At 37.2% G+C, this 26,658-nt stretch overlaps 1 protein-coding gene across 1 annotated transcript in view; it reads left to right on the top strand.

The window, feature by feature from the left end:
* tanc1b (tetratricopeptide repeat, ankyrin repeat and coiled-coil containing 1b) overlaps positions 1-26,658 on the top strand; it is a 289,556-nt gene that overhangs the window by 100,078 nt on the left and 162,820 nt on the right. The window contains exon 4 of the mRNA XM_055151328.1: positions 23,129-23,221. Coding sequence (XP_055007303.1) covers positions 23,129-23,221 — 93 coding nt within the window. The remainder of the gene's footprint in view (positions 1-23,128; positions 23,222-26,658) is intronic.

Genomic DNA, 26,658 nt, shown 5'->3' with positions numbered 1-26,658 from the left:
ACGATAGGCATTATTCAAGATCCTTAGGTAAGAGCTACTTGGAAGCAGATGGAGAGCTAGAGGTTGAAGACCCCTGATCTAGAATAACAAAAAGATATTATAGACTGGTTCTACTCTTCTGCATACTGTATGTGCTCTGACTCTATCACTGAGCCACACCTTATTCATTTTTAAACTTCATGCAAACATTCCTCTTACTGTGTTTGCATTGAACTGCTTCTTGTTTTATTAAAAAAATGACTTTCTTAGCTTATGTTTATGTCAGTTTGCATTACTTATGTTTTTCTGCAAAATAAAAGGCTAATGTTTTGAGGTGTAAGGATGTGAATCTATGACTTTCTCACAATTCAATTCGATTACGAGTTTGAAGCTCATGAACGATTACCAATGCATCGAATGTTAGTAGCACTTTGCGTGTGAGCATCTTTTCCTAAAAACTCAAATGTGAACGAAATAAGTCCTCAGACAAATCCTGAACACAGCAATATCCCCGTCATAATCCCAAGAATTCAAGTAAAAAACATATCTCTTCATGTTGTCTGCACTGAAATGAATCATGGGATATGTAGTTCCCGATGTTTATTAGGTATTGTTACTATAAAACCATGCATTTAAGCAAAGGATTTTGTAATTCGATATATTGTGACACCCCACGATATTATTGTGAGACTTTTGACGATACGATATCACGATATTTTGGTTATTGTTACAATCCTATTCCTTACTATGAGAAATATTAAGACTGTGATGCCTAAAGATGCAGAAGTTTGTCATTCTTACAGTTTAACATCACAATAACTGTTGACCTCAGACAACATCTTTGAACTGGAATCATAAAAGCACAAAATGAGACTGATAGATTTATTGTAATGATGTCATCCGAGATTTTCAGATTTGCGTCATTGTGAGACAGAGGACACCAGCAGCAAAAGTCTGTACAGAGCTGCACTTATTTACAGTCTATAAGTGAGCAGGGGAAGGGAGGGTGGGGTGTGTTGCTGCTACGCAAACCCAACCACTCTCACCATCCCTTTCTTGCCATTTCCCCATAACCACACATTAATTCGACGCAGATTCAAACATGATCAGAACGTATGATTGATCGATCTGGCCTCGCGTTTGTTTCCAATAACTGTTTGTCATTCAGATGTTCTTTTTTTTCCCCCATTTAGCTGTCACCGGGTCTTTTAGAGGAAGTGGTTTTGCCGACTGAGAACGCTTTTGTGGCTTGGCTTTGCTTCCTGACAGATTGGATAATACGACGTAATTCAGAGCACCCCCACAAGTACTGCGTTGATCTTTGCTTGAAAACTCCACACAGGACGAGAGGGAAGGGTTGCCGGGTTGATTGGGGAGTGACGGATGCCGGGGCCACGTAGTCCTGGTGGTGTTGAGTACCAGGGCTTTGATCAGCTAAGCCCTGAGCTTAACCATGAAATGCAGCCATCCGACATGTGTGGAGCAGCACCTAGCTAATGGCTCACAGGCGCATGGAAGGTGCTGCAGAGGAGGAGCTGTTACTACGATGAGGGTAGATCAGGCGTTCATCAGCTCAGAAACAATTAAAGCGCAAAATGTCTGTCTGTAATTAAAGGAATGCAGTTCAAATCAGATATTATCATAGATTATAGTTTCATTTATAGTTTAGCTTTTTACAAATATACATGTAGCCTAAACAAACCCAGCTTAAAATCTAATAAAGTCTAAGTTATATAATCAGTTAAAGATTCACAGGGATGTAACAATAACCGAAATATTGTGATATCATATTGTCAAGGGATGTTATGATATCATTGTCTCGGTATGAACCTCACGGGATGATATTTATTACGATATCGTGGGAAAGCTTACGACTAGGGATGTAACAATATCCAAATCTCTGTATGATATTTTCACGATATACATCTCACGGTACGATATTTATTGTGATATTTTGCGGAGGCTATAAACTGTTAATATGCTATTTTTTCCTCTTAAAATGCCTTGACAAGACTTAATCCAAAGAACTAAGACTTAAAAGTGCTTAGAACTGTTATTTCTTCATGTAGTCTACACTGAAATGAAGCAAAGGATCATGGTCTATGTAGTTCCTCTGTTTTTTTTAACTGTTGCAGCACCATAATTCTTCATTTAAGCAAAGGAACTTGTAAGTCGATATATTGTGATGATCCACAATAAGAACTTTAACGATACGATATCACGATATTTCGGTTACGATTCCATCCCTAGTATCGTCAAGTGACTGACAATAATATAGAGGGCTGTCACAATATATCGAATCACAACTTCCTTTTCTGAAATTCATGGTTTTACAACAGCTTATAAACATTAGGAACTACATATCCCATGATTCATTTCAGTACAAACAACACAAAGAAATATGTTTTTTACTTTATGATGGAAATAATTCACACCAAAATCTTGTCAAGGTATTTTAAAAGCAGAAACATGTCCTATCTACAATTATATCTACAAGCCTCTTCAAAACATCACAATAAATATCGTACCATGAGATTCATATCGTGATAATATCGTACCGAGAGATTTGGATATCGTTACATCTCTAATTCACAGTGAATTTTAACATCACTAAATATATCACCGCCTCCAAAGCGTGTTATATTAGTATCATATCGGTATCATATCGGGCCCTAGTTTTTATGGGCCAGAGGGACTTTGTAACACGTGCAAGTTAAAGTGTTTTGTCATAGTTTTGTTGTCATTGTGCTATTGAGCATCAGTATTACTCATAACAGTCATAAGCAGTGTTGTGAAGTAACTGAACACATGTACCGAGAATACGTAATCTGAAGCAACCAAATTCCAATGTGGTTACTCTTTTTGGTTTTAATCAGTATACAGTTACTTTTCTAAATGAAAAAGAATACATGGTGGAACTTAATCATGCAAAAAGAAAAAGAAAGAAGAGAAAACCAGAACACTTCTTGTGGTACGTGCATGTGTAGTTATAGTAGTTGTCTCTAATTAGACATACTGTAAATTAATGCATTACAACAAACAAAAACTGCAAAAAGCTGTTTGTAATTATACACTATGTCATGTTTTTTACACTATAATATAATGCAATTCAATGTAAAAGTATTCCAAGTATTCAGAATGCAGTACTCTGATTGGTCCATGTATCAGAACATGTCACAAAATGCATTTAATTTAGGTATTTGAGTACTTTGTAACTAAATATATTTTCAGAATGTGTCACAAAATACTTTTAATTTGGGTACTGAGTATTCTACAACTAAATACATTTTCAGAATATGTCACAAAATACATTTCATTTGTGTATTTGAGTACTTTGTAATGAAATATATTTTCAGAATGTTACAAAATACTTTAAATTTGGTTATTGAGTGTTCTGTAACTAAATATTGTTTCAGAATATGTTACAAAATACATTTAATTTGGTTACTGAGTATTCTGTAAGTAAATATATTTTCAGAATATGTCACAAAATACATTTAATTTGGATACTGAGTATTCTCTAACTAAATACATTTTCCCATCACTGAGTAGAAGTGAGTTCCCTCGTAGTTATTTCTCAAAGTAGAGACTCTCCTATTTACAAAATTAGAATTATTTTATCCAAGGAGACATTATTCACCCGTTAACAGTCTGCTAATCTTTGTTAATTTGTTATGAAGGCTGAAATTAGAGCGATTATTATGCTGCATTTAGTCTATGCTGAAAGCTGTTAGACACTACTACATTTAGAACTGTAAAAATCCACACAATTTCTCACTTTTTATCACATTTGACCTTGTTAGTAACCATTTTCTAGCTCAGTTATTCACAGAGCTCACTTCCAAACTGCAGCTCCCTCATCTGACCCTCTGTCTCTCTCTCCTGGGTAATCTCCACAGTGACCTCCGCTGGCGGGACAAGGTTAGTGTGCCTTTGTCAGATTCACAGCTCGTTTCGTCCTTGGACTCCCCTTCTCGTTGGGACCGCAGGTGTAAAAAGAATATATTCTTTTAAAAGCATCGTTAAATATGCACTTTCATCACTGTGTTTACAACTTGCAGTTTATGTCGGAGGATTTGTGCTGTAATGTCCAATAAGAGGCACAAAACTTCAAGGTGAAACATGCCAAGATGTTTTTTTTAATGCCCTACCCCACCTTGAACGCGCCATAAAAGTCGTCCTAACACAAACGCATTACTGATGTTGTCATTTTAATTAGCACTGAGCAGATTTCTTGTTTCTATGGATATATCATTGCCTGGAATGTTCCACAGTGTGACATTAAACATCTCTACTTTACTTTTATTCAATTAAAGGTGGATTTATGGCTCAGAAATACCTGGAAAAAGGCATTCTGATTGAGAGTGGGCTCGCCTCTCCACAGATCAGACCTGTAACTTGTTCTGGTTTGATTTCCATGCAGATAGAAATGTTTAATGCAGGGGTGTCGAACTCATTTTGGTCCAGGGGTCGTATTCAACCTACTTTGATCCCAAAGGAGCCGGATCAGAAAACTCATGTCATATAAACCCCAAAAATAACAATAAGTTCAAATACTTGTGCAGAGAAACGCAAATCTATTACAGAAATCTTTTTTAATTGATGAACTCTTTCTTTTACAAAATATTATAATATTATGAATAAACCTGAACTTATATGCAAGTAGGAATAAGTCAGTTTTTCTTGTGAAATCCTACACTTGGTGTCCACTTTTCTCATTTTGGACATTTTGCTGATGAGGATGTCACGGTCAACAGTCAAAACGATCGTCCTTTAAGAGCGTTTGGAAAGAGGCCAGTCTTTATTTGTGCTGCTCTGGTGGGAGGGGCCACGCACAGAGGCGCTGGAGACGCTGATATGATCAGCGACGCAGAAAATTACCAATATTTTAATTGAAAATATAAATAAAATATTTTAGTAGAAAATCAGCCGAGGGCCAGATTAAAGGTCTTGGAGGGCCGGATCCAGCCCCCGGGCCGTATGTTTGACACTCCTGGTTTAATGCCATACTGTGAAACATTCCAGACAAAGCAATAACATCTTCATGGAAAAAAGTATTTGTTTTTTTATTCTAATTAGGTTTTCCTTTTTTTGTTTTTGAGTTGAGTTAGAGGAGTTTTGTGAAAGTGCTTTGGATGCTGAGTCATTCATTGATAAGCGATACAGGTGTCCAAATCGACCAACAGGGGGCATAGATTTTGGTTCCTTGAATAGAAGGAGCCAAGATGCGTCATCAGAGCTTTTACTCTGCTGCACAGGGAGGAGGCCCAGTGAAATCCTGCTGATCTGGAGCTCTTAAACTCACTCAGGTAACTATACTTAGCACTTACCATTTAATTCCCCCTGCAGGTTTTAGGTTTTAGTGAGTTTACTTTAGGTAGGTTAGCGGAGTACAAAATGTACTTCTCTTTTGTAGTGAAGCACAAAAAGAAAACAGTGTTCTAATTTACTTTATGTTAAGATTAAACTATTAAATGTGCATTGTGTTTGTGTGTTTTTTGGTGAAGGGTTCACTACCAGCTTTTCTCCATGGAGATGTTATTGCTTTGTCTGGAATGTTTCACAATATGGCATTAAACGTTTCTATCTTCATGGAGACCAAACCAGACCAAGTTACAAGTCAGATCTGTGCAGAGGCAACCCAGGGGGGTGCCATATAGCGAAAATGACGTTAGGATGACTAACTAAATCAGGACAAAACCAGAACTAAACCAGGACTGAACCTGGTCTAAACCAGGACTATGATGGCTTTATTTATTTAATTTTAAAACAAATTTCTTATTATTTAAAACCAGGACTATACCAGGACTAAATCAGGACTACACCAGGTCTAAACCAAGTCTATAGCAGGACTAAACCAGGACTACACCAGGAATAAACCAGGTCTATACCAGGACTAAACCAGGTCTAGGAATTAATCAGGACTACACCAGGTCTAAACCAGGTCTAAAACAAGACTAAACCAGATCTAAACCAGGACTAAACCAGGTCTAAACCAGGAATAAACCAAGTCTATACCAGGACTAGGGTGACTTTATTTATTTAATTTTTTCTTATTATTTAAAACTGATTGGAGAACCAAAGATAGTCATTGGGGGTTGCCTCTCCACAGATCTGACCTGAAACTTGTGGTGACATTTACCTGGAGACAGAGATGGTTAATGCCATACTGGGAAACATTCTTAGTAGGGCTGCCACTGACAATTATTTTATTAGTCAGATAGTTAGAGATAATTTTTACCTCCGCCAAGGAGGTTATGTTTTTGCCGGCGTTTGTCTGTTTGTTTGTTTGTTTGTTTGTCTGTTAGCAACATAACTCAAAAAGTTATGGACCGATTTTGATGAAATTTTCAGGATTTGTTGGAAATGTGAAAAGGAAGAACTGATTTCATTTTGGGGGTGATCCGGAAGAAATCTTGGATTCTGGATCACTTTGAAATTTTAGATAACATTGTGGTAAATGGGGCCAAAAAATTTGTTTCTCAATATCTCGGTTAATTATTGACCAAACCCCATGAAATTTGACTCAGGGATGGACAATGGGATCCTCTTTCATATTCCAAAGGCTGATCCGGATCTGATCCAGAAGACTGATTTTATCGCAATTTATATGGGGGTAGTCCTTGGCTGCACTCTCTGAGTGCTTTTCTAGTTTTGAAAAGTACACTTGGTTATTGTTGTACATTGACATTTTTAACCAGATCGAGTTTTTTTGTTTGTTTATTTTATTTTTATTTCATTTTTTGGCTGAAAATCACATCTTTTGGCATGGGTTTTTGTAATATTTTTCTTTAAATAGTCAGCAATTACTTTCATAGTCCATCGCTGCAACCCAAATTCTACACAAACCATTAACATCAGGTAACGCAGCCTTCACGAGAAAAGCTCCACAGTGCATCTTTATTGAAACACTGCAGCCTCGAGTAGCAGGCTGTCTCCATCCCTCTTCAATATCTCTCCTGAAGTGACCCGTGTATTGATGCTAACCAGTGTGTGTGGCATTGGAGAAAAGTGATACCTCTCAGAGCTGAAGCCCTCTCCGCTCCACTCCACCGCTCCTCTGTCACGGCTCCTTATCGCCCGCAATCCCCCAAACTCCAGCCTCAATACACTCCCCGAGTCTCCCTCCGCCGTCAGCCGCACCGGGATCGATGTTCCAGCACACCCAGGCCTGCGCGGTAAGTGCTCTTTAACGCCTGGGTTCAGAGCCGGCCGAGTTGAAATAAGGCGATTGAGGGCGCGTTTGAAATTCTTGCACAATTCGGCTCGTGTTAATGAGTGGCCCGGTGTGTGTAAGATAAGTTAAAGCGGTGTTAAGTCACGCTTCAGAAGAGACTACGAAATTGCAAATGGCACTGTACCTTATTTTTTTAAATCTGAAAAACCTGATAAATGGTTAGATTTTTATATAGAGCTTTTCCACCTTGAAGGCACTCGAAGCGTTTTACATCAAGGAACCACTCACCCGTTCATACACCAGCGTACGCAGACACTGGAGGCGAGGTGGGTTAAAAGCAGTGGTGTGGTGGGGATTTTTAAAGTGCAGGTACGCAATTCGTGACGTCATCAATGTGCTGAAACCCATCCGCCTCCACTTCAAAAGCAATATACTTCTCAACTTGACATGACGAAATACACACAGGCGTCTTATAGATTGTTTGTTTATTAACATTAAGTTTCAGGACAGTAAAAATCTGTAATATATCATGTTTTTTTTAATCGCAAAATGATGCGGAATCATGTTAACATTAACGCTGTTTATAATCACAAAAAGCAGGACTAAACCAGGACTACACCAGGAACTAAACCAGGACTACACCAGGTCTAAACTAGGACTACACTGGGACTAAACCAGGACTAAACCAGGACTAAACCAGGACTAAACCAGGACTGAACCAGGACTGAACCAGGACTACACCAGGACTACACCAGGTCTAAACCAGGACTAAACCAGGACTGAACCAGGTCTATAACAGGACTACACCAGGAATAAACCAGGTCTAAGCCAGGTCTAAGCCAGGACTACACCAGGACTACACCAGGACTACACCAGGTCTAAACCAGGACTACACCAGGTCTAACCAGGACTACACCAGGTCTAAACCAGGACTAACCAGGTCTAAACCAGGACTAACAGGTCTAAACCAGGACTACACCAGGTCTAAACCAGGACTACACCAGGTCTAAACCAGGACTACACCAGGACTAAACCAGGTCTAGACCAGGACTCAACCAGGACTAAACTAGAACTACACCAGGAATAAATCAGGTCTTAACCAGGACTAAATGTTACCTACAGCTTATATTTTATGGTATTCCAACTAGGGATGTACCAATAACCAGAAATATTGTTGATATCGTATCGTCAAAAGTCTCACAATAATATCGTGGGCTGTCACAATATATCGAATCAAGTTCCTTTGCTTAAATGAATTGTTTTATAGTTGGAGTAGCTAATAAACACCGGGAACTACATATCCCATGATTCATTTCAGTTCAGACAACATGAAGAAATATGTTTTTGCTTTAATTCTTGAGATAATTGCAGTATTAATTCACACCAAAATCTTGTCAAGGTCTTTTAAAAGCAAAAAATATCTATCTGCATTATTATTTGCCTCTCCAAAATATCTTACAGAGAGATTTGGATATAATTACATCCCTAATTACAATTAAAATAACAAAAATCTCCCCATTATTGCAAAGAAAATGGAATGAATATTTAACCCAATTGAATACTGTGTTTATCGTGACAGTCTTATTTTAGTTTTAGTGTATCCCTTTATTTAAATTTCAATAGTTTCCTTTTTACTTTCTCTCAATAGAAAGTTGTGCTGTAACATTGTGTCCACATTATCAAGCTACAAAAGTGTAACTAAGCCTTTCATTCATAATAATGCATGTTAGCGCAGACTCTTAGTCATATCTGAATCTCGCCTGCTCCCAAAGTTCACACAGCGTCCTTCAGAATCCACCTTATTTGCATTACAAAAGACAATAGCTGTTATAGAAATTCCAATATCATACATTTTTATGAAGCCGCTTTGTCAAGTGCTCGCAAGTTTTTCCTGCGCTAAAAATGTAAAATGTTCAGTCGGCTATATCAAGCTACATCTATCTCCCTCCCCATGTGAAACTCTCGGCAAATACCCCGGCTAACTCACTTCTCCCAAAGCACCGTGAATAGCAAAAGGATCCAACCGCAGTGGAATGCATTATTTTTCACTTTTTGAATGGACGCATGACATTTGAGGACAAAACGCGAGTTGTGGACACGTACAAAGAGGACACACTGTTATATTCAAAAGCTCAAATGTGAAGAAGTCGGAGTCAAGAGTCCAAGTATGCTGCCAAAAGTCCTTGATCACTTCCTTAACATGAACAAAACGCTCTTTGACGGGGTAACCATGACGGTGCTAACCCGCTGGAAAGTAGGGATGTAACAATAGCCGGAATATCGTGATATCGTATCGTCAAACATTTCTCATTAATATCATGGACCATCACAATATATTGAATCTGAAATCTCTTTGTTTAAATTCATTGTTAAGGTGCATTAATAGCTAAAAGAAACAGAGGGAACTACATAGACCATGATCCTTTGCTTTATTTCAGTTCCACTTTACACTAGGGATGTAACAATAACCAAAATATCGTGGTATCGTATCATCAGAAATCTCTCAATAATATCGTGGGCCATCACATTATATCAAATCTCAAGTCTCTTTGTTTAAATTAATTGTTATGGTGCAGTATGAGCTAAAAGAAACGGAGGGAACTACATAGACCATGATTCTTTGCTCTATTTCAGTCCACCTTACACTAGGGATGTAACAATAACCAAAATATCATGATATCGTATCGTCAAAAGTCTCTCAATAATATCGTGGGCCATCACAATATATCGAAATGACAGTTTCTTTGCTTAAATTAATAGTTTTGGTGCAGCACTGGCAAGGGATGTAACGATATCCAAATCTCACAGTACAATATTATCACGATATGCATCTCAGCGTTCGATATTTATTGTGATATTTTTAAGAGGCTGATATAATTGTAGATGAGATACTTTTTTGCTTTGAAAATACCTTGACAAGATTTTGGTGTGAATTATTTCCATCGTAATCCCAAGAATTCAAGTAAAAAATGTATCTCTTCACATTGTTTGCACTGAAATGAATCATGGGATATGTAGTTCCCGATGTTTATAAGCTGTTGCTACTGTAAAACCATGTATTTAAGCAAAGGAACTTGTGTTTTGATATATTGTGACAGCCCACGATATTATTATGACACTTATGACGATACACTATCACGATATTTCGGTTATTGTCACATCCTTAGCAATAGCTAAAAAAAAAAAAAAACAGAACTACATAGACCATGATCCTTTGCTTGGTTTCAGTGCAAACTACGAAGAAATAGCTGTTATTAATCACTTTTAAATTTTAGGTCTTTGGATTGTGACTGAACCAAAGTCTTGTCAAGGCATAAAAAAGTAATAAGTAATAGTAGTAAGTAATAAGTAGTAGTAAGTAGGTAAAATTCACCATTTTGTAAGCCTCCACAAAATATCGCAATAAATATCTTACCGTGAGATGCATATCGTGAAAGTATCGTACAGAGAGATTTAGATATCGTTACATCCCTGCTTTACATGATTAAATAACTTTTTACACACTTTTAAATCTTAACTCTCTTGTTTATGACAGAACCAAGGCATTTTTAAAGGAAAAAGTAGTATCGCATATCGAGAAAATATCGTACTGAGAAATTTGGATATTGTTTCAGCCCCAGTGGAAAGGAGTATTGTGGTGCTGTGTTTGCTAACGTGTGTTTTGATTGATGGCAGGCTGCTTGAGGATTCCTGAGCGTAGGTTTGATTACCGAGAAGGAGAGGGCACTGCATTCACAACTCCCCAGTCTGCTTCACCCCCGAGACAGCTCAGTTTCATTCAGAATAATAGACAGACGGATCTTAAAGTGCCTATATTACACAAAATGGACTCTTGTGAGCTTTAAGCCGTGTTATAATGTAGTTACATCATCAAAAACATACCTGGAATTGGAATAGTTTGAGTAATCCTGCGTTATTAGTCTGTCTACATCTCCAAAGCTCAAAATGAAGTGGTAGTTTTCAAGTTTACATCAAATTTTTTACCTTTTGTTTAGTAGAGATTAGCAATTCCAGGTCTGAAATGATCCAAATGATTCTAGCGAAGGTGTATAGAGTTTGAAAACACAGTGGAGCACTTCCTGTATTACCATTTAAGATCACAAGGTGGAACAGTGCGGTGTTTTTTGTTTGAAGAGAAGAAATATCCCGGGTTTCTTATGTGTGAATGAAACAAAACAAAACTTCACGTATGTTTTTGATGAGGAAACAACATTATAACATGGCAAAATAAAGTAATATGGGGCATTAAAGGAGAAGTGTGGGGTTGGTACAGTGGGTACATGTGCATGGTAAGTAAAAAATAAGGTAACTAGAGCACAAAAATAGAGATTTGATGTGTGTTTACATGCACAAGAGGAATGGAAGTGAATCAGTGGATTTTTTGAGTAACTGTTATATTTGTATTTTCAAGACAAAGTACAATGGACTTTTAAAATAACTTTTTCAGTCTTTTTTTCTTTCATTTTTGTCTTTGGCCCATTGCTTTTCCCTTTGTGGCGTATTTTCTTGGGCTACACCTTACAACACCGCACAGGAACGAACAAACCAAGAAGAAACCAGATTACTCACATCAGATCTAATTGTCTACATGGCATTTCAATAATCTGATAACTCCAGAAATCAGATCATGAACGGTGGTTGTATTGGTGAACTTTTGAAGTTTCTTTTGATCAGACAGTCATGTTGGTTTACCTCAGACACTTGTGCATGATGTAACCATCTCTACAAAATGCAACTTGACTTTAAAGGTCCTATATTCTTTTTATTTTTAGCCATGTTATAATGTTGTTACCTCATCAAAAACATACCTGGAGTTGTGTTTTGTTTCTTTCACACATGTTTGAGTAATCCTTTATCATTAGTTTGTTTACATCTCAAAAACTCCACCTTGTGATGTCATGAAGTGGTAGTATTCAAGATAACCTTTTGTTCAGTAGAAATTGGCAATTCCAAGGTTGAAATCATGCAGAGGGGGCACTTCCTATTAGGGGTGTGCAAAAATATTGACATATCAATATGTCCTTTCATTTAATGTGATGATACAGTATCGATATCGTGGGCTGCTGTATCGATATATTGCCAAGAGTATTTTTTGGTGTTTGGTGGTTTTACTAAATTATTGTGCTACAGAGCTGCAGGTTTGTTGCTTGTTTAGAGGAAGGAAACTCGTTCAGGCAACACATTTGACATTTTCACTGTTTTGATGATTAAAATGGACGTTTTTCATATTAACTTCACACAAGAAGTGGTTTAACAAAGACTTTTAGAATCACAGCCATGATTTAGCCTTTATTTTTTTACTGAACCGTATAGAATCAATTTGAAATATATCATATCGAATCGAAAGCTCACTGTATCGAGGTATATATTGTATCTGCAACTTCTTAATAATACCCAGCTTTAGTTGTTACCTCATCAAAAACAGACCTGGAGTTGTGTTTTGTTTCTTTCACACATGTTTGAGCAACACTTTATTATTAGTTTGTTTACATCTCAAAAACTCAACCTTGTGATGTCATGAAGTGGTAGGTTTTCAAGTTAACCTTTTATTTGATTGGCAATTCCAAGACTGAAATCATCTAAATGGGACACTTATTATTAGGGGTGTGCAAAAATATTGAAATATTGATATATCGTATTGTTTAATGTGATGAAACAGTATCGATATCGTGGGCTGCTGTATCGATATATCACCAAGAGTATTTTTTGATATATTTTACTTAATTATTTTGTTACAGAGCTACAGTTTTGTTGCTTGTTTAGAGGAAGGAAACTCATTTATGCGACACATTTGACATTTTCAGTGTTTTGATGATTAAAATGGGCGTTTTTTTGTATTAACTTTGTACAAGAAGTGGTTTAACAAAGACTTTTAGTATCACAGCCATGATTTAGCCCAGGGGTCTCCAACCTGTAGCTCGGGAGCTACCAGTAGCTCTCCATCCCCTTCCAAGGAGCTCGCCAAGGAATACTGGAATTATACCATTGTGCTGAATAACCAAAAAACTGGTCAATTATGAACTTTGTAAATGTATCATTTTGAAGCCCAACTTTGTGCACTAATAAATGGACAGTGGTTTATGTTTCATAGGCATCTAACTGTACCCCAAGGCTCGCCCTCTTTCTTATAATCATCTCAATTTCTTGCGGCAACTAAAATGAGTAGCTCTCTGGCTTTTTTGTTTTGTAAAGGTAGCTCACCGGAGGAAAAAGGTTGGAGATCACTGATTTAGCCTTTATTTTTTACTGAACCATATTGAACTGATTTGGAATATATCGTATCGAATCGAAAGCTCACTGTATCGAGGTATGTATCGTATCGACAACTTCTTAATGATACCCAGCCCTGTTTCCTGTACTACCACATGACATCACAAGGTAGAACAGAGTGTTTTTTGAAAGAAGAAGAGAAGATTTATGTGTTAAACGTGTGTGAATGAAACAAAACAAAACTCCAGAGAAACGGAGATGATAAAATAGTTTAATCTTGGCTAAAATGACCATGTATTCATTTATGTGTTTGATTGGGACCAAACCGTACAAAGCATTACCAAAAGACAACACAGCAATAAATGAAAAATGAAACTGTAGGCGGGTAATATTGTTACCCTAGCTGTGTTTGCCTGTTTTGTTTGCTCGTTGAGAATTTTCGCTATTGTTTGTGCGTCTGGGTTTGAATCCTTTTTATCATCCTTCAACTCCCCCTGCTCCTGCTTCCATCGCCAGACCCTTTCATGCTTGTTCCTGGCCACAATTGCATATTCTACTGTGTCCACATCCAGAAGGGCTGCACGATAACGCTTCTGCTGTCGAGATGAGATTCTAAACCGAGAGAACAGTTCCCATGCCCGATCTTGTCATGCACTAACGCTGGGACATCAGAGCACCCCGCTAAAGTAGCTGCTCATTATCTGGCCTATTCTGCGGCCCAAAATTACCTATGATAGCGCACCACATGTTGCTTCCAGTGTCTTTGTTCCGTCTTTAGTGCTTTGTGGATGATAATTTCGCAGCATATGGTGGACATTAGGCAGACTGTGGCCCGCCTGTTGTCTTTAGATAAAATGCTGAAAGATATTAAGGCTTTTGATCCAGGACCTGCACCTGAGCGGAGTGCGCGGGCAAACACACAGCGCTCTCTGTCTCCAGGTCCATGTTAATTGGAGCCTTGTGACTAGTGGCTAATGGCTTGTGCCTGACGAGCCTTACCTCATGAATGGAGTTTTTCAGCTCTTTTAGCTCTTTTGTGTGCTAAATAACTGGCCACTTTAGGTTAAACAGACTCCACCCTATTGGAGTCAAAGTGAGAGTGAGAGTGAGTGTTTTCTGATTTATGTTATTTGTTTGTTCATCACTAAATACATGGAGTTGTGTTTTGTTTCATGCCCACATGTTTAACACACAAACTCTACGTATTTAGGCTGAATTCTTCTCTCAAATGGAAAACACTCTTGTGATGTCATGTGGTAATACAGGAAGTGCTCCACTGTGTTTTTAAACTTCACACATCTTCACTAGAATCATTTGGATCATTTCAGCCCTGGAAATGTCTTCAGCAGGCATGTCCAAACTATGGCCCGTGAACCAAATGCAATCCATCAGACACATTTTTCTTCCAGGTGAATTGGCCCAAATTACCTTGCATCAATTAAAAATTTACTTTTTACTGCCAGGTTTTTGAAAGTCTACCTTGATAAAGCTAATATTTAATATTTAATGTGTCGTTTTAAGGATCTGAGCATGAATAAAGACTGATGGCTCATTTTAACGTGTCAAACATGCACATATTTCAATTATTCACTGTACTGAGCACCAGTGTACAGCCCTTGATCGGCTCTCTGCTTTGTCTGTGTTGATGAAAAAAAGTTTGGACACCCCTGATCTACAATGTCTCTACTGAACAAAAAGTAAAAGGCTGCTTGAAAACTACAGCTTCATGACATCACAAGGTGAAAATGAGCATTTTGAGCTTTGGAGATGTAGACAGACTAATAAAAAAGGGTTACTCAGACATGTGTGAATGAAACAAAACACAACTCCAGGCTTGTTTTTGGTGAGTTAACAACATTATAACATGGCTAAAAGCTCACAAGAGTAAATTTTGCGTAATATAGGACCTTTAAGGATTAATTTTCGTGGTAATGTTGGGAATATAGTCCATAGGCTGTATTTATTTAAAAACATTAAGTGAAGGTTTTTGAATTAGAGCTCTGTGTGGGGTTGGCTACTTTTGTCTGTACATATTGATTTGGGATGTAACAATAACCAAAATATCATGATATTGTATCATCAGAAGTCTCACAATAATATCTTGGGCTGTCACGATATATTGCATTATAATTTCCTTTGCTTAAAGGCATGATTTTATAGTAGTAAAAGCTTATAAACATCGGGATCTACATATCCCATGATTCATTTCAGTGCAAACAACATGAAGAATTATGTGTTTTACTTGAATTCTTCAGATTATGACGGAAATAATTCACACCAAAATTTCGTCAAGGTATTTTAAAAGCAGAATCGTGTCCTATCTACAATTATATTAGTCTCTTCAAAATATCACAATAAATATCGTACCGTGAGATGCATATCATTATAATATCGTACCGAGAGATTTGGATATCCTTACATCCCTAATGTTGATACTTTGCGGCTGAAGTCACCACATTTTTTGGGGGTGTGATGCTAACTGTAGGCACTGTTCTGTCTGAAGATCTGTAACTCAAGTTAGACTCTAATCTGAGCTTTATTTTAACATATTCTGCCCTTAAGAACTGGCTTACCTGGAACCACAACAGATGAGCAGATTTGTGGTGTTAAACAAGTTCCTCTCAAATAACATGACAGTCACAAACAGCATGTTTTCAGTTAGACTCTTTTTTGCTGAAAATCAAATACCAAAACCACAAGCGCTCGTATTTATCACAGGCTCCTGGAAATGTGTTGTTGCAAAAAATGAAAAATGTGTTCCCATTTTTCTTGAGTTTTCAGACAATCTAAAAACTTATAAGGCTGTTTGCTAAGGTGTGCATTGTGTCACCATGGTAACCACTGAACATTACTTTACAGAAATACAGGTACAGTACACCCTCAGTGTGATATTACTGCAAAACATCAGCTACAAGGTCATTGGTGATTCAAGTTAATTATCCATGACAAAAAATTATTAAAAAACAGGCAATGCATCATTAATTTATAATCTATAAGTATATACGTTTATAAGTTACAATTATAAAATGTATCCAGTCAGGCTAAAGTAAAGTGCAATTGCAAAAAGTTATGAGCCTGCACTTTCATAGGTAGTCTAGACAGTCTATACACGTTAATTCTACATTTTTCATTTGTATAAACCAATGCATTAACACTGACACTATGTCACCTATAGCTGCTTCTAATAAATATACATTTATTTTCTTTTAACAATTACTGTATATCCATTTCCGTATATTAAAGTAAAGGTAACATTTACTCCTACAGCGCAATGGCATTGATACTGGAATGAAAAAAAACAAAAGTCAACATGACAAATTGAGATTTTTGGCCAATATATCAAGCTGATTTTGTTTATTTTTCTCCCAAACTCGCCCACAGCAGCTTTGTGTGTATTTTTTAGGCAACCGATATATTGATTTGTCACTAATAACACATTTTTTATCTACATTTTGCAGTTTGCTTCGGTAGATCACCTTTCCACTTGTTGTCTTTTACCATTGTCTGTATCTTGGTATGTTTATTTTATACTACCAAGTTATACCAGTGACTCTTTGTCCGTGCTTGTAAATAGTTCATATAGTTTAATGCAAAATGTCTGAAAAATGCAAATGAAAGCTCATTGTGTTTGATTAGAAGAGTGAGGATGGGATTAAATAAGTTTTTTTCTTCCAACACCTTTTTGGGCAAGTTTTGTTATTGTTTTTATTTAGATTTCTATTATAATTTCACTAATGTTATATGTTCCATTGTATAAGAATGTAAATCTTTACTTGCCTCAAATAAATACATAAATAAATACAGTAAAATAGCCTATGTGTATATTGGAAAAAAAAGTGTGTGCACATCAGATGAAATTGTAATTGTAATACTATCCTTATACTATTTTAGGCTGTAAATATACGAGGCAGTTCATGTTGTACAGAAAGCACATGCTCTGAGCTCGCCCTCGCTGTCCCCTGTCTCTGTGTATTTCACGTGCCATAACTATAGATGGCACTGTGCATCAATCTGAATCCCACGCCTGGCTGCCCGCTGTGACACTTCCAGATCATTTCCTCTGACATACCCCTCCAACAACCCCCCCTCCCCCCTCCCTTTTACCCCGCTCCTACCCCCACCTCCCCACATAAACAAACTTACACCTCCCCGATGGCTATCTGCCGGCCAAATAACTGCGGTTTGACAGAATACTTTCTTCAGATTCGGGGAGGATTTCGCGCGAAGGCAATAACGTGAAACCAAGTCTATCTGTTGAGTTCTATCTGATCTTTATGTTATGTCTGGGGTTACATAGAGAGTCATCTGATAACTGCAGAGTGGAGGAGGAAAGGGAGGGTTGGGTTACGGCCGGTCAAGGCTGCAGTTGCATGGCAGTTCTTTTGCGAAGAGGCGACGCTGTGTTTTGAAAAGAACTGACAAAACGCTAAGACACCACATTGGAAACCTTTTGTAAGTAATTTTCGCTTCAATTTGTCGCCTCGGTATTTTCCTGTGTATACGGATTGTGCAGTGTGTCAGTGTGTCATCAGAGTGTATGGAAAGTTTGGGCTAGGAGTGCAAGATCCAAGTTTGTACCGCAAAGTTACTTGGGAGATGATTTGGTTTCAGGGCTCGGTATTTAGTCTAGTGTCTATGGCGGATCTCCTACAAGTGTAAGCAGTTCTGATGCCAGGGTTTGCAGAGATTTGTCAGCACATTGTATTCTACTGAAATATGCGAGGCGAAGAGGCACTGTAGGGTAACTGTTATCTGTAAAGCTTTGAACTGTTTACAAGGTTTTAAAGATTTATCCAATCACGGTTCAGGTCAGGTTACAAGTAAACATGTCGTTAAAGGGAACAAGCCTTTTTTGGGGTCAATATGCATGTATTTCTTTCTTCTAGCAAGGTACTTTTTGGTATTTTTTTGCACTATGGTCAAATTTAAGCTGTGGAGGGTTGGGTAATTAACATTTATGGCTCATTATAGATACAAACCAACTATTAGAGTGATTAAATCTGCTATTTATTTATTGGAGTTTGTGTTTTTGTAACTGTATTGTACATTTTAGAATAGTTTTGGGGATAATCCTGCTCTAAAGTTTTTGTGGCAGTGGCAAAAATTTGTTTAAATAGTAAGAGTGTGTATTACAATGAGTCTCGCGATACGATACGCATCACGATACGCCTGCCACGATTCAATATATCCCGATATATCCTGATACTAAAACATAGGATGATATATTGTGACCTAGCAATAATTATGTACAATATTTTGGTTGATTACACATTCACGAGAACAAAATTGAACGAAATACAGTTTATTTAGTTTTTAAATCATGAGAACATTAAATTTAACTTACGAATTTTTCATTTAAAAAAACGATTCAGACACATTTTGAATCAATATACGAATCGTGCAGTGCAGTGTCACGATATATCGCTGAATCAATATTTTCTTACACCCCTATTAAATAGTGTAATTTATTGTATATTTACTAATGTTGTAACGATATCCAAAAATCTCGGTACGATATTATCATGATATGCATCTCACGGTGTATTATTGCGATATTATTGCGAAAAGGCTAATATAATTGTAGATAGGGCACTTTATTGGTTTTAAAATACCCTGAGAAGATTTTGTTGTGAGTTATTTTCCTGGTAATCCAGAGAAATCAAGTAAAAAACATATCTCTTCATGTTGTCCGCGCTGAAATGAATCATGGGATATGTAGTTTCCTATGTCTATAAATTTTTGCTGCTGTAACATCAAGGAACTTGTAATTTGATATATTGTGACAGCCCACGATATTATTGAGACATTTGACGATACGATATCACAATATTTCGGTTACTGTTACATCCCTAATATTTACCTCAATATTATATCCTACTTCAAAATGTTTTATCATTTCAGACTTACTGTACACTTTCTGTTGATATACTACTTTGAATTATGATTTTGTGTAGGGATAATGCTAAATTTGAAGCTAGAAGTTAAAGTACCTCTACTCATTTTATTGTTTTTCTCCATCTATTTGACCAAAAGGAGTCTTGCCCCAGTACAGATATATTGTATAATCAACTCTGGAGGTCAAAATAAGTTCACTGTGTTCTGTCTGCATCTAATTACAAAGCGTTTTTTGTCTTATAATCAGGAAGTGTGTGTTAGCGTGCTAGTTGTTGTCGAGAAATGCTCTAGTCTCTGAGAGCTGTGGTGAATAATCAGGATGCTTGGAATCTAAGTTTGTAAATTTAGTTTTTTATTAATTTATTTGTTTGTTGGATGAGCCCCTTGAGACGTCTCGCCGGCTTGTTTTCGAGGGGGTCCTCAGAATCACAACAACAGAAGATAGATACAGCAGGGCAGACTGTAGGCTACACAAATTCTGAAATAAAATAAATAAATAAAACTACAAAATCAACACAATCGCACACGCTGCATAATGCATCAGGTAAATGGGGAATAACTTTTTTCACATTTTTAAGACCGTAAAAATCAGGTATCGTGCTGTTAAGTCTCTAGGGATGTAACGATATGTAAATGTCTCTGTACGATATTATCACAATATGCATCTCACGGTACGATATTTATTGCGATATTTTGGAAAGACTAATATAAATGTAGATAGGACACTTTTTTGCTTTTAAAATACCTTGACCAGATTTTGGTGCGAATTATTTCCGGCATAATCCCAAGAATTCAAGTAAAAACATATTTCTTCATGTTTTCTGCACTGAAATGAATCATGGGATATGTAGTTCCCTATATATATATATATAAGCTGTTGCTACTATAAATCCATGCATTTAAGGAAAGGAACTCATAATTTGATATATTGTGACATCCTACGATATTATTGTGAGACTTTTGACGATACGATATCACGATATTTAGGTTATTGTTAGATCCCTAGTCTCTAATAGTGTCTTGATCTTTATATAATTACATAAAAACATTATCACTCATGAGGTTTTATGATTGAAAATACCTGTATCAATTTAGCAATTAATAAAGTTTTAAGTTCAGTTTTCGAATAGGTCTCGAAAGTGACTCCAGAAATCCAGTGTTGACATATTGTTGCTAGGGTTTTGGCTAATGGAAGTTTTCAGTAGCGCGAGGATATGGAAGGAGTGAGTAAGCATCCTGCGCAGCTATGGGACATTCTAATTTCGTCTCTTTCTGTGCAGCCAGCTCACCCCCGTCTCCACTTTGAACACAAACGCGTCCTCGTGGACTTGTGCGTTGTCCTAGATACATCATGTGATTCTTTCCAAGACACATGGACCGATATCTTACCTTATTTTTCCTACCTGTGATAAGAATTCATGTTTTAAAGGTGCATTGTGTAACTTTTCCGGTGGAGGGTCTGTCAAAAGCTTTTGTTATTGCTTTGTCTGGAATGTTTGTTGTGATTTTATATTTTATTGCTGATCTTTCTATTTTATTTTTACTGTACATTTACATTTTTATAAGTATGTCTTATTTGACACCTGTCTCTTGCTTATTTTTTGCTACTTATTTAGAATTTATTATTAACATTTATATTTTTGCTCTTTGTTATTATATTTATTGTGATGTGTGAGCTACTGTGTCCAAATAATTTCCCTTGTGGATCAATAAAGTTTGTCTAAGTCTAAATCTAACATTTTCATGGAGACTAAACCAGACAAAATTACAGCTCAGATCTGTGAAAAGACGACACGGGTCACAGTCAGAATGCCTGTAAAACCACCTGTAATTGAATAAATATAAGGTAGAACTGTTTGATGTTATACTGTGAAACATCTGTGTCTCCTCCTGTTGGTTTGCCTGTTCCACTCGTAACTCTGAAACCACTCATCCGACTAATCTCAAGTTTGGAGGGTGTCATCCTAATAGTACGGGTGTGTGCAGTGCCAAGTTTCATGTTGTTAAGGCAAAAACTGCCAAAGATATCGGTCAATCACACTCCAGAGTGGCGCTCCATAGCCACTCTGTCAAATTCAGTCCCTGATACACAGTACAAACCCCTCCACAATCTTTACCTATTTTCATTTGTGCTGTTCTAATAAAATCCATAACATTATTTTATTGTCTAGTATACTATAATAATAAAGAGCAAAAATATAAACGGTAATTAATACATTCAAAATAAGTAGCAAAAATAGCAAAAGATTAGTGTCAAGTGATATTATGCAGAGTCAACTTGATAAGAGTGTTCCCTCATCATTAGCCTCCGCAGAGTTGTATTTTTATTGATTCATTCATGTTTGAGTAATCGTGCATTTCATTTGAGGCTTGAGTGTTCAGAAAATGTCTGTTTTCACCTATCCCTTATCCCCGTCCACATCTCTGTACTTTATTATTTGTTTGAAAAATTAAGACTATATAAGGGTTCTAAAATGTTACATAGCCATTTTTCAACAATAAATAATAAGGCTGGGTATTATTAAGCAGTTGCAGATACAATATATATCTCGATACAGTGCACTTTCGATTCGATACGATATATTTCAAATCAATTCAGTGCGGTTCATGTAAAAAATTATGGCTAAATGATGGCTGTGATACTAAAAGACTTTGTTAAACCACTTCTTATGCAAAGTTCATATGAAACACAAACATTTTACTCATCAAAACAGTGAAAATATCAAATGTGTTGCATAAATGAGTGTCCTTCCTCTAAACAAGCAACAAAACAATAGCGCTGTAACAAAATAAAATATACAAAAAAATACTCTTGGTGATAAATCGATACAGCAGCCCACGATATTTATACTGTATCATCACATTAAACAATACGATATATGGTAGGGTTGTAACGATATCCAAATCTCACAGTACAATATTATCACAATATGCATCTCACGGTACGATATTTACTGCGATATTCTGAAAAGGCTGATGTAATTGTAGATAGGAGACTTTTTTGCTTTTAAAATACCTTGACAAGATTTTGGTGTGAATTATTTCCGTCATAATCCCAAGAATTCAAGTAAAAAATATATATCTTCATGTTGTTTGCACTGAACTGCATCATGGGATATGTAGTTTCTGATGTTTATAAGCTGCTGCTACTATAAAACAATGCATTTAACCAAAGGAACGTGTATTGTGAGACTTTTGACGATACAATATCACGATATTTTGGTTATTGTTACATCCCTAATATATCGACATTTCAATATTTTTGCACACCCCTAATAAATAATACATAAATGACAATCAGCTGCTTGCTATAAAGAGGCGGGGCCAGTCAGATTTGCAGTTTTGAACAGGAACTCAGAGATCAAATTTCTTTTAATAGGCTTTTTTTTGCATTTTTTTTTCAGTGAACAAAATGTAAAACAATGCTCACTGTATGATCTCAGTACCTGAAAAAGCATGACGTGTTTGTTAAACAGAAAACACTCATTGTATAGACTTCGGTGACCGCTTAAGTAAAGTCAAAAGTTCGCTAAAAGGCTAATTGCCACGGTTTCCTGGTTGTAGTTTACATTCCCAGCACTGGCTCGCACTGTTTCACGTTCTCGTCAGACAGAGGCGAGCGGCGATGAGAGGAGGGAGCGAGGGAGCGAAGGAGCGAGGGAGTGAGAGAGAGGGTGCAGCCGAGCATATCCAACCAAAGACACAAACCCTCTCATCTCTCCCATCCCATCTGGAAAACGTTAATACAGCCCTGCCTGCCTCTCCGCTCCGTCTCAGTGCAGTAGTTGCTCTTGTGTGTTTCGTATCTCTTCATCTCGTATATTTACCGTTTCTTTTCTTTTTTTTTTCCTCATCGGTCCATCTCAGGTCCACTCAGGAAGCCCAAATATGTGGAGAGTCCGCGCGTTCCGTCTGATGCCATCATCTCTGCACTGAGGAAAGTGGATGGCTCCCACAATGGTGAGTTTGAATGTTTTACTCATTTTTTTGGTTTTATTCTTTCTTTATAATGTCTTTTTCAATCTTTCGCTTTTTAAGATGCAACTGTTTTTTGTACTAAAGTAGAAATTGGCAAAAGGTTTTAAAATGCATTTCAGCGATAGGATGGTCCGAGCTTAAAGGGACACGATGTTAACTTTTCGGGTGGAGCGTACATCACTTGCTCGTCTCCATGGAGATGTTTGATTGGACTGCTTTGATTATAATGTTTCGCAATATGACTTTAAAGTTATCTATACTCATGGAGACAAGAAAGTGATGCTACCAGTCCAAGTTACAGCTCAGATCTGTGGATAGGGGACTCAGAGTCATTGTAAAAAAAAAACACATTATGATAAAATAAGCATGTTTTTCAAGGGATTTTTGAGCAATTTAATTAAAATACTTGCAATAAAAGCTGAATATATACATTTTTGTAACTTTGCAAAATTAAAATTACACCAAATATGCGCCATTCATTAGTTGATCTCTATACTAAGGCTTGTCAATACTGTATTTTTGGCCGTCGCTGCCGATAATCAAAGTTAACCGAATATAAAAATGGTTAACTCTTCTCAAAGTCTGTTTTTAAGATAGCAGAATTAAGATACTGAAGCCTACTTGTAGTCTAATCTTCTAACAAATTCCCGTTCTTGCTTTGAGGTCCCTTTAAAAACTAGCGGCTAAGTCCGTCATGGCGCCCCCCTTTTTACAAACACACAATATTGCAGTGTTTATTTGAAAGCGCGTGTTTGGATTACAGAGGAGCCAGTGTTCTTCCATGTGGATGTATTGTCTAAACCCAAGGAACAGCAGCTCGTTTCACTGGAATGCTATGGGAATTCCTATAAAACTCCATCATGGGACCTGGTCAGTAATTGCCATGTATTTTGGTGCCTTGTTTGGTTGCATAGTGGAAAATGGAGCAGCTTTCTTCCCATAATAAGTTTTGTGTTATCTTTAGTATGGCAAGTTGGCTATTATTGTCACTGTTGTGTTGACTGTTACATACCAGTCCAGGAGGGTGTGTCTCGGGGAAGATCGAAGGAGCCACATAAATGTCGTCTCCTGACAGCTGTTGCATGGGCAGTTTTACTAAGCTAATGTAAAAGCCCTATTTTGGGAAACACAGACTTCAGTGATTGTGCAGCAGAGCTCTGAGATAGGAAACGTCATGTTGCTTTGTCATTCCACCACATGTTTATAATTGCTTTTGAAAGGCCATAGTGGTGCTATAATTTACTGTAATTAATGAAGGAATTAATCATTGGGTTTATGTAGGGCCTTTCAAGTGCTTTACAGAGCATTATTCATTCACTCAACACTTGGTGGTAAACTATTATTGTATGAGGGAAGTGAGGCTGCCAATCTGCGCCATCAGCCCCTCCGACCACCATCACTCTCTCACAAACCACATTCATACAAGGCAATGTGTCTTGTCTAAGGACACAACTGCAACTTTTTTTTTTTTTTTTTTTTGCCACTGGCGCCCCATGATGGCACCTGATATTCCCAGTGGTCTCCCATCCGAATACTAACCAGGCCTGGCCGTGCTTAGCTTCAGAGAGCTAATGAGATCAGGTTTTGACATGCTGGTATGACCACAATGCTACTTTATGAAATTCTATTCTATGATTTTACTTCCAATACATTATGTAACATTCTAGTCGGGGGTCTGCTAGCCAGGCTGACGCCACCTAGTGCCTCCGCTCAGTTTCATTTCTCTCCAGCGACTAGTCAGGAATCAGAATACACCAGACGGTTCTCAAAAACCCCGGAAGTGCGAGTTTGGGCACCAGCCAATCAGCAAAGAGCCATACATTCTGTGTTGGCAACAATTCCCGAGATCGAGGATTTAAAGCCGGAACAAAGAGAATGTTTGGTGAATTTTATCAAGGGGAAAGACGTTATTGCCCTTCTTCCTACAGGATTTGGGAAAAGCTTAATATACCAGTTAGTCCCGTTAGTGGTGCATTACATACGACACGACCAAATAGCAGCGATTGGTTAAATGAAAAAAGTACCCACCTACCATCGAGCGAACTAATCCTAATGCTGTGAGGTCAGACGGTTTCCACAAAGTGGGTGAAACCGGGTCTGACACCTTTTCCTGGAATGTCCCACAGACAAGTATTAAACTTTCCTATACTGCATTTATTCAGTTATGGGCGTTAGGTTAGGCAATGTTCATGTTTTCTTAATGCTGTAATTCAGTTATTTATCCGTATAGATCAGATTTATAACAGATGTTCTATATGTTTATGACAATCAGGTGGCTGACCCTTCATCAGAAAAGCACCTTTAAGCCATACATTGTCCCTTCCCGAGATATTAACAAAGAATTCTTTCCAGAACATTCCCTCCATGGTCGATAATGGCTAATTTGGCTGTAGGTTATCTAAAATGTGCTTTGAAATAGGGAGGTCCTCCTGTTCGGAAAAATGTGTGAAATCCATCATTATGTCCCATTTTTCAGTGCAGTATAATGAGCGCTGTGCTAAAAGATTCCACATCCAAGTATCACAAGTATGCGGCCAAAAGGTTTATCTTTCTCTACATAAATATTCACAAATGTTCCATGCTGCTCTGCTATAGACTCATATTTGCATTCTTAAACGTGCTCCGATGCAAATACAGGTTATAGACTTTATGGCTGATATGATTTTAGGTTTATTTATTCATTTTTTTGACGGCAAGAATCTCAAATGTGTATTGATTGTAATGATGATTTATTTTTAATTACAAAAACATTGGACATGAGGCCAAGTTGTTTATGTTATAATTTGGTGTTTTGGTTTCAAAGACAATTATCCAATCATAAAGCAGATTGAGCCTCACACGACTTCCTGACTACAACCAGTTGGAAATGAAGGACTCTCTCTGATCTGAATGGTCACTACCTAAACCCCAGTAGCCAATCATGACTCAGTGCTAGTGCAGCCTTTGCAGCTCAGTGAGGGAATTCTGGAGGTTCTGAGTTTTCACTAATAGACTAATTAAGATGTAGTTATTAGACTTTAGATTTTGACTTAGACAAACTTTATTGATCCACAAGGGAAATTATTTGGACACAGTTTCTCACACATCACAATAAATATAATAACAAAGAGCAAAAATATAAATGGCAATAATAAATTCTAAATAAGTATCAAAAAAGATAGCAAGAGACATGTGTCAAAGTAAAACATAATTATATAAATGTAAATGTACAAGTCAAATTAAAATTGAAAGATAAGTTATAAAATATAAAATCGCAGTTTTATACAAGACGTCGTAGGAAGACAGTGCAACAGTGATATGATGATTGACAGGACATAGGGTTATCCGTTACATAAAGATGAGTTGTTGTACAGTTGTAGGGAGTATTATCATATGAATGTAGTCGTGTATCTCTCACTGTTTGAGCGGAGCTGTAGGCG

This window comes from Boleophthalmus pectinirostris, unplaced genomic scaffold (genome assembly GCF_026225935.1).
Source record: "Boleophthalmus pectinirostris isolate CB_2022bp ecotype Guang Dong unplaced genomic scaffold, ASM2622593v1 HiC_scaffold_1, whole genome shotgun sequence".
In the NCBI taxonomy this organism is placed as follows: Eukaryota; Metazoa; Chordata; class Actinopteri; order Gobiiformes; family Gobiidae; genus Boleophthalmus; species Boleophthalmus pectinirostris.
This window is presented reverse-complemented; position numbering and strand designations above follow the sequence as displayed.